This window comes from Cherax quadricarinatus, chromosome 41 (genome assembly GCF_038502225.1).
Source record: "Cherax quadricarinatus isolate ZL_2023a chromosome 41, ASM3850222v1, whole genome shotgun sequence".
Classification (NCBI taxonomy): Eukaryota; Metazoa; Arthropoda; class Malacostraca; order Decapoda; family Parastacidae; genus Cherax; species Cherax quadricarinatus.
Window position 1 is genome coordinate 12,604,352 of NC_091332.1, and position 8,301 is coordinate 12,612,652.

Consider the following 8,301-nt stretch of genomic DNA (forward strand, 5'->3'; position numbering starts at 1 on the left):
CAAGTATCTTCACCAGGTGCCAGATCAACCAGGCTGTGATGGATATGTGGGGTAGCGGGCCTCCAGCAGCTACAGTCTGGTTGGTCAGGCAAGCACCAGACGAGCCTGGCCCACGGCCGGGCTCCTATAGTAGTGAAACTCTCGAAACTCTTCAAAGGTATTCAAAGGTATATCATGTCATACAGTGTCATTAATATGTATACAACTGTAATACAAGTCATCATTATTTGGTACAACAGTAATCCAACACACATGATACTATACCTAGTTTAATTCCCGTTGACTCACTATTCTCATCAAGGATATACAGAAAGAAATGTGTATACTTCGATGTATATACAACGAGAGCTCAAGAATACGTTAATCCCTATTTTAGAGACTAAGGTATTCGTAACTGCCAGTGAGCTGGTTATGTGCAGCCTTAATGACCCTCGTGTAGTCAATAAGGCTTTAAACTCAATTAACCAGCCGACCATCCTCATTACTTGCTGTAAATACTCTGAGGTCTTAATGTAACATGATTATGTACGAGGTCAGACACACGAATACAAGTTACTGACAAAGGGATGAGAGGTAAATTTCTGTGAATGTCTTCTAACATTAGCTTCCCAGAGGATGATAAAGCGGATGTATTGGTTAAACTAGCAATAAGTAAATAGAATATCAAATATAATTTATGATTTTCAAACAAAAATTTAAAAACTATAGTTAGAAGAGAACATGTAAACAAGTCTGAAGAAAGAAATGACAATAAAACGCGTGATTGTAAATACGAAAATATTACAGTTTTTTTTTTTTATTCGCCGGTATTCTCCCGGCCCGGGTCTTTTCCAAGTAGTGGTGACCCGGCCTTGGCTCCCTATCTGGGGAGTGTCTCGAGACTTAAGTCTCCCATGGGAGGAGGTACAGTACCTCCTCATCTTTGGGACCAAGTGTCCCCAGGCCTAGCCACATTTCCCGCCCTCACGGGGCTCGTAGAGAGAAGCTAGGCCTCTGGTCTGCCATCTACCCCGCCTCAAAGGGGCTCGTGGGGATGGCAGTCTTATGAGCTGCAGATGGTAGCAAGCTCAGGCCTCTAATATTACAGTGAAAACAGGAAATAAAACCTGAGCGCTTTCATGTGTTTACACACATATCTGAAGATATGTGTATTATGATGGGCAGATGTACGGCCCATCATAACACAGGGTATCCCAAAAGTATATATAGCTAATATATTTTTTTTGATACCCTTTAAGAACGCTTTTGTCAAAAGAACATATAGAAATGATTCTCATGGATGGATCGGGAAGCTGTTGTCATGGTTGCAAGGAATTTTAACAGGAAACGTCGCAAGCACATCACACACGACACTGTTGCCAAATTTATTGTGAAAATCAAAAAGACTGGAAGTGCTGCGGACCAAATGTGTTACCACGAGGCCATTATGAGTGGGAGAGGCGCAGCCGCCTCTGTTCTTAACAAAGAATGGCAGTCACGTAGTAGAGAATATACTGTAAATATAGTTACCTTTGCTAAAACTGATAAATTTTCCTGTGTGTGGAGACTTCTGGGGCACGTATGTTATGTCAACACATTACTAATATAATTTCAAGTATTAAGTTATCAAAATGTTTATATAAACATTACAATTGTACATTATTATTATTATTAGTAGTAGTAGTAGTAGTAGTAGTATAGTAATAGTAGTAGTATAGCAGTGGTTAGTAGTAGTAGTTACAAAGATGGAGCAGCAGGTGGAGGTGTTACTTACAAAGATGGAGCAGCAGGTGGAGGTGTTACTTACAAAGATGGAGCAGCAGGTGGAGGTGTTACTAACAAAGATGGAGCAGCAGGGGGAGGTGTTACTAACAAAGATGGAGCAGCAGGTGGAGGTGTTACTAACAAAGATGGAGCAGCAGGTGGAGGTGTTACAAAGATGGAGCAGCAGGTGGAGGTGTTACTTACAAAGATGGAGCAGCAGGTGGAGGTGTTACTAACAAAGATGGAGCAGCAGGTGGAGGTGTTACTAACAAAGATGGAGCAGCAGGTGGAGGTGTTACTAACAAAGATGGAGCAGCAGGTGGAGGTGTTACTTACAAAGATGGAGCAGCAGGTGGAGGTGTTACTAACAAAGATGGAGCAGCAGGTGGAGGTGTTACTAACAAAGATGGAGCAGCAGGTGGAGGTGTTACTTACAAAGATGGAGCAGCAGGTGGAGGTGTTACTAACAAAGATGGAGCAGCAGGTGGAGGTGTTACTAACAAAGATGGAGCAGCAGGTGGAGGTGTTACTTACAAAGAAGGAGGAGCAGGTGGAGGTGTTACTAACAAAGATGGAGCAGCAGGTGGAGGTGTTACTAACAAAGATGGAGCAGCAGGTGGAGGTGTTACTTACAAAGAAGGAGGAGCAGGTGGAGGTGTTACTAACAAAGATGGAGCAGCAGGTGGAAGTGTTACTTACAAAGATGGAGCAACAGATGGAGGTGTTACAAAGATGGAGCAGCAGGTGGAGGTGTTACTTACAAAGATGGAGCAACAGGTGGAGGTGTTACTTACAAAGATGGAGCAACAGGTGGAGGTGTAACTTACAAAGATGGAGCAACAGGTGGAGGTGTTACTAACAAAGATGGAGCAGCAGGTGGAGGTGTTACTTACAAAGATGGAGCAACAGGTGGAGGTGTTACTTACAAAGATGGAGCAGCAGGTGGAGGTGTTACTTACAAAGATGGAGCAACATCTGGAGGTGTTACTTACAAAGATGGAGCAGCAGGTGGAGGTGTTACTTACAAAGATGGAGCAGCAGGTGGTGTTACTTACAAAGATGGAGCAGCAGGTGGAGGTGTTACTTACAAAGATGGAGCAGCAGGTGGAGGTGTTACAAAGATGGAGCAGCAGGTGGAGGTGTTACTTACAAAGATGGAGCAGCAGGTGGAGGTGTTACAAAGATGGAGGAGCAGGTGGAGGTGTTGCTTACAAAGATGGAGCAACAGATAGAGGTGTTACTTACAAAGATGGAGCAGCAGGGGGAGGTGTTACTTACAAAGATGGAGCAGCAGGTGGAGGTGTTACTAACAAAGATGGAGCAGCAGGTGGAGGTGTTACTTACAAAGATGGAGCAGCAGGTGGAGGTGTTACTAACAAAGATGGAGCAGCAGGGGGAGGTGTTACTTACAAAGATGGAGCAGCAGGTGGAGGTGTTACTTACAAAGATGGAGCAGCAGGTGGAGGTGTTACTTACAAAGATGGAGCAACAGGTGGAGGTGTTACTTACAAAGATGGAGCAGCAGGTGGAGGTGTTACTTACAAAGATGGAGCAGCAGGTGGTGTTACTTACAAAGATGGAGCAACAGGTGGAGGTGTTACTTACAAAGATGGAGCAGCAGGTGGAGGTGTTACAAAGATGGAGGAGCAGGTGGAGGTGTTGCTTACAAAGATGGAGCAGCAGGTGGAGGTGTTACAAAGATGGAGGAGCAGGTGGAGGTGTTACTTACAAAGATGGAGCAGCAGGTGGAGGTGTTACTAACAAAGATGGAGCAGCAGGTGGAGGTGTTACTTACAAAGATGGAGCAGCAGGTGGAGGTGTTACTAACAAAGATGGAGCAGCAGGGGGAGGTGTTACTTACAAAGATGGAGCAGCAGGTGGAGGTGTTACTAACAAAGATGGAGCAGCAGGTGGAGGTGTTACTTACAAAGATGGAGCAGCAGGTGGAGGTGTTACTTACAAAGATGGAGCAGCAGGTGGAGGTGTTACTTACAAAGATGGAGCAACAGGTGGAGGTGTTACTTACAAAGATGGAGCAGCAGGTGGAGGTGTTACTTACAAAGATGGAGCAGCAGGTGGTGTTACTTACAAAGATGGAGCAACAGGTGGAGGTGTTACTTACAAAGATGGAGCAGCAGGTGGAGGTGTTACTTACAAAGATGGAGCAGCAGGTGGAGGTGTTACTTACAAAGATGGAGCAACAGGTGGAGGTGTTACTTAAAAAGATGGAGCAGCAGGTGGAGGTGTTACTTACAAAGATGGAGCAGCAGGTGGAAGTGTTACTTACAAAGATGGAGCAGCAGGTGGAGGTGTTATTTACAAAGATGGAGCAGCAGGTGGAGGTGTTACTTACAAAGATGGAGCAGCAGGTGGAGGTGTTACTTACAAAGATGGAGCAGCAGGTGAAGGTGTTACTAACAAAGATGGAGCAGCAGGTGGAGGTGTTGCTTACAAAGATGGAGCAACAGATAGAGGTGTTACTTACAAAGATGGAGCAGCAGGGGGAGGTGTTACTTACAAAGATGGAGCAGCAGGTGGAGGTGTTACTAACAAAGATGGAGCAGCAGGTGGAGGTGTTACTTACAAAGATGGAGCAACAGGTGGAGGTGTTACTTACAAAGATGGAGCAGCAGGTGGAGGTGTTACTAACAAAGATGGAGCAGCAGGTGGAGGTGTTACTAACAAAGATGGAGCAGCAGGTGGTGTTACTTACAAAGATGGAGCAGCAGGTGGAGGTGTTACTAACAAAGATGGAGCAGCAGGTGGAGGTGTTACTTACAAAGATGGAACAGCAGGTGGTGTTACAAAGATGGAGCAGCAGGTGGAGGTGTTACTTACAAAGATGGAGCAGCAGGTGGAGGTGTTACTTACAAAGATGGAGCAGCAGGTGGAGGTGTTACTAACAAAGATGGAGCAGCAGGTGGAGGTGTTACTAACAAAGATGGAGCAGCAGGTGGAGGTGTTACTAACAAAGATGGAGCAGCAGGTGGAGGTGTTACTTACAAAGATGGAGCAGCAGGTGGAGGTGTTACTAACAAAGATGGAGCAGCAGGTGTTACTAGCAAAGATGGAGCAGCAGGTGGAGGTGTTACTAACAAAGATGGAGCAGCAGGTGGAGGTGTTACTTACAAAGATGGAGCAGCAGGTGGTGTTACTTACAAAGATGGAGCAGCAGGTGGAGGTGTTACTTACAAAGATGGAGCAGCAGGTGGAGGTGTTACTAACAAAGATGGAGCAGCAGGTGGAGGTGTTACTAACAAAGATGGAGCAACAGGTGGAGGTGTTACTAACAAAGATGGAGCAGCAGGTGGAGGTGTTACTTACAAAGATGGAGCAGCAGGTGGAGGTGTTACTTACAAAGATGGAGCAGCAGGTGGAGGTGTTACTAACAAAGATGGAGCAGCAGGTGGAGGTGTTACTAACAAAGATGGAGCAGCAGGTGGAGGTGTTACTAACAAAGATGGAGCAGCAGGTGGAGGTGTTACTTACAAAGATGGAGCAGCAGGTGGAGGTGTTACTTACAAAGATGGAGCAGCAGGTGGAGGTGTTACTAACAAAGATGGAGCAGCAGGTGGAGGTGTTACTTACAAAGATGGAGCAGCAGGTGGAGGTGTTACTAACAAAGATGGAGCAGCAGGTGGAGGTGTTACTTACAAAGATGGAGCAGCAGGTGGAGGTGTTACTTACAAAGATGGAGCAGCAGGTGGAGGTGTTACTTACAAAGATGGAGCAGCAGGTGGAGGTGTTACTTACAAAGATGGAGCATCAGGTGGAGGCGTTACATAGATGGAGCAGAGGGTAGAGAGGTTACTTACATGGCACCAACGTAGAGTGTGTCCCGGGACTCGTCCATGTGAAATGTGCGGTAGTAGAGTAGTCCACATGAGAACTCCCGCACGTGGTCTGTCAGGAAACACAACAACGACATCATTAGTACCATTCATATCTAATAAGCCTTGATACATCTGCAGTACATGGCTACCATATAACAGTTACACTGTGAACACAAGTATATTGCTAGCCTGTTTTATTGTAGTTATATAGTGTTAATAAAAGTCATTAATACTTCCTGCCATAGTGCATCACACAGGATGAGAGTTCATGCCTCAGGTAAGGAAATTTGTCAGCCAGAACCGGGAGACTTCAATAGGCTCAAAATAATACCTTCAAAGGTCTCATTCCACTCCATAGGAGAAGTCTGGGATATTTGCTGTTTGGGGGGATATTTGAACTGTCGTATGTACGCGCCTCTGGCAAGAGAGTGATAGTGTGAATGATGGTGAAAGTGTTTCTTTTTCGGGTTACTCCACTTAGGTGGGAGACGGTCAGTAATATCCTCCATAATGTGAGAAATCGCCAAAGCGCTTGGAATTTCACTATTTTTTTCAGTGGTTCTTTTGCGTGAATAATATACGGTACACTAACTGCTTTATTAGTTCTAGTTTAGTGTTTTAATTATATATTTTGATTATATAGAAAAAAAATTAAATGGATAAAAGATACGACTCACAATTACACATTAAAAATTTACATCGTATAAAGGTGTATACACGTCATGAGGGGGAGTGGGAGAGGGCGGGGAGAGCTAGGGGGGGTGGGAGAGTGACAGGGAGAAGAATGGGGAGAGTGCAGGGAATCAAGACTGCTGAGAGAGAGAGAGAGAGAGAGAGAGAGAGAGAGAGAGAGAGAGAGAGAGAGAGAGAGAGAGAGAGAGAGAGAGAGAGAGAGGTGCAGGTGTTGTTGAGCATAGTTCCTGGCCCCGACTTTTAACTCAAACAGATCAACATTACTAGTTTCTAGCACTTGCTGGGCCTCGCCTTACCTACCCTATACGAACAGCTCCTTTCAAGGCAGGTGAAATCCCAGAAGTGGAGGCTGCACACAGAACCTTTACTACCCGAGTAAATTCAGTCAAGCATCTGAAGTACTGAAACACCTGAAGTTCATGGAACTCTACTTCAAACGTAACTATGCCAGAACGATATATAATTACACCTAGAAAATTCTGGAATTACTGGTCCAAAATCTACACAATGAGATCACTCCCTACGAGAGCAAGAGGCTTGGAAAACTGTGCTAAATACCCCTGATGAAAAGTATGGACGTGGTGAGTAAGCTAATGAGATAACTCAGTAAATGTAAAGGGACCAACACTCTTCAATACTATCTCTTTTCATATATATACGAGCAATTACCAGCAAACCCTTTGTTATCGTTAAGAAGTGATTTCACAGCGTTCAAGTTAGTTCCTGATCAGCCGGGCTGTGGTGCATATGCTGTCCTCCGTGTGAATTAGATTTACACCAAGAATCTGGAGGCTTGGTCTGAGACCGGGTCGCGAAGGCAGTAATTACCTGGAATCGTTTTCAGGTAACCTAAAGCCGACCTTGAGGTAACCGGGCCGCGGGGGCGTTGATCCCCGGAATAACCTCCAGGTAACCTCCAGGTAACCATCTCGACGTCTTATCACCCTGAGGCTGAAAAATTAATCCCTAATGTCCGTATTAAGTGTCCCGTAGCTCGATCGCTAGCGCACTCAGCTCACACACTGAGGTCCGGGGTTCGAATCTCCTCCGGTACGGCTGGAAAACATTAGGGACGTATTTGCATAAGACACCTGCTGTCCCTGTTCCTGTTCACCTATCAGTTCAAAATGGGTACCTGGGTGTTAGTGGACTGGTGTGGGTCGCATCATGGAACAAAACTGACCTAATTTGCCCGAAATGCTCTGCATAACAAGCGGCTTTCTATATAGCAGTATGTCAGTGATGTCAGCTAGGTCTGTATACCTTGTACATGTACTTGTAGTAAAGATTATTATTATATTATTGACATTACGTCGGACGGCGTAGTCTCCCTGTAGCTCCAAGAACATGTAGCCACTAATTTTCCAAGTAACTTGTATCCTCGCAGTACCTTCACCACAGTGTTGTCGAAGGCCTAACAAACTTTTATAACCCCCAACGCTTCGCTGTGTGTGTAGTTTCATCAACATCTACCCTTAATAAGTCTCTCCAGAGTAGGAAAACTCTCGAAAGCCTCCAAAGGTATAAATGTATACTAATACATACTTGTAGAACGCGTGCCTTCTACACCAGCGTGGAGAGTAGAACATGGGACCGACCCCCCTCAACGTTGCTGGTGAGTGAGCCGCTGTAATCACTTGATGCAGCCCACAACACAAACAATTAATATACATTTCACATGAAAACCAAATATAATTGCGCTAAAAACATCCAAACTCTCCCCCCCCCCCGTTCATAAAAAAAAAAGAGAGGCTGTGTTTCCACGTTGACAAAGATACTCATTGTATGAGCGAGGCAGCCAGCACACAGCACACGGGGAAAAATCTCTGACAATCAATAACAATTACTCCAAGCAGTGAAACAAAAAACAAAAAAAAACAAATAAACAAACTAGCGCATGAACACGCAAACGCAAATGCACACACATACGCAGACACAGTCACACACACACACACACACATACAAACACACACACAATATAGGCAGGAAGAACAAATGGAAACGACAACATGGCACTGTTGTCCAAATTTAT

At 44.9% G+C, this 8,301-nt stretch overlaps 1 protein-coding gene across 1 annotated transcript in view; it reads right to left on the minus strand.

Moving 5' to 3' along the window:
• The window catches only part of Sema2a (Semaphorin 2a), a 162,448-nt gene extending 156,765 nt beyond the window's left edge, over positions 1-5,683 (minus strand). The window contains exon 1 of the mRNA XM_070092815.1: positions 5,559-5,683. Within this exon, the coding sequence (XP_069948916.1) occupies positions 5,559-5,683 (125 nt within the window). The remainder of the gene's footprint in view (positions 1-5,558) is intronic.
• Positions 5,684-8,301: the final 2,618 nt, after the last annotated feature.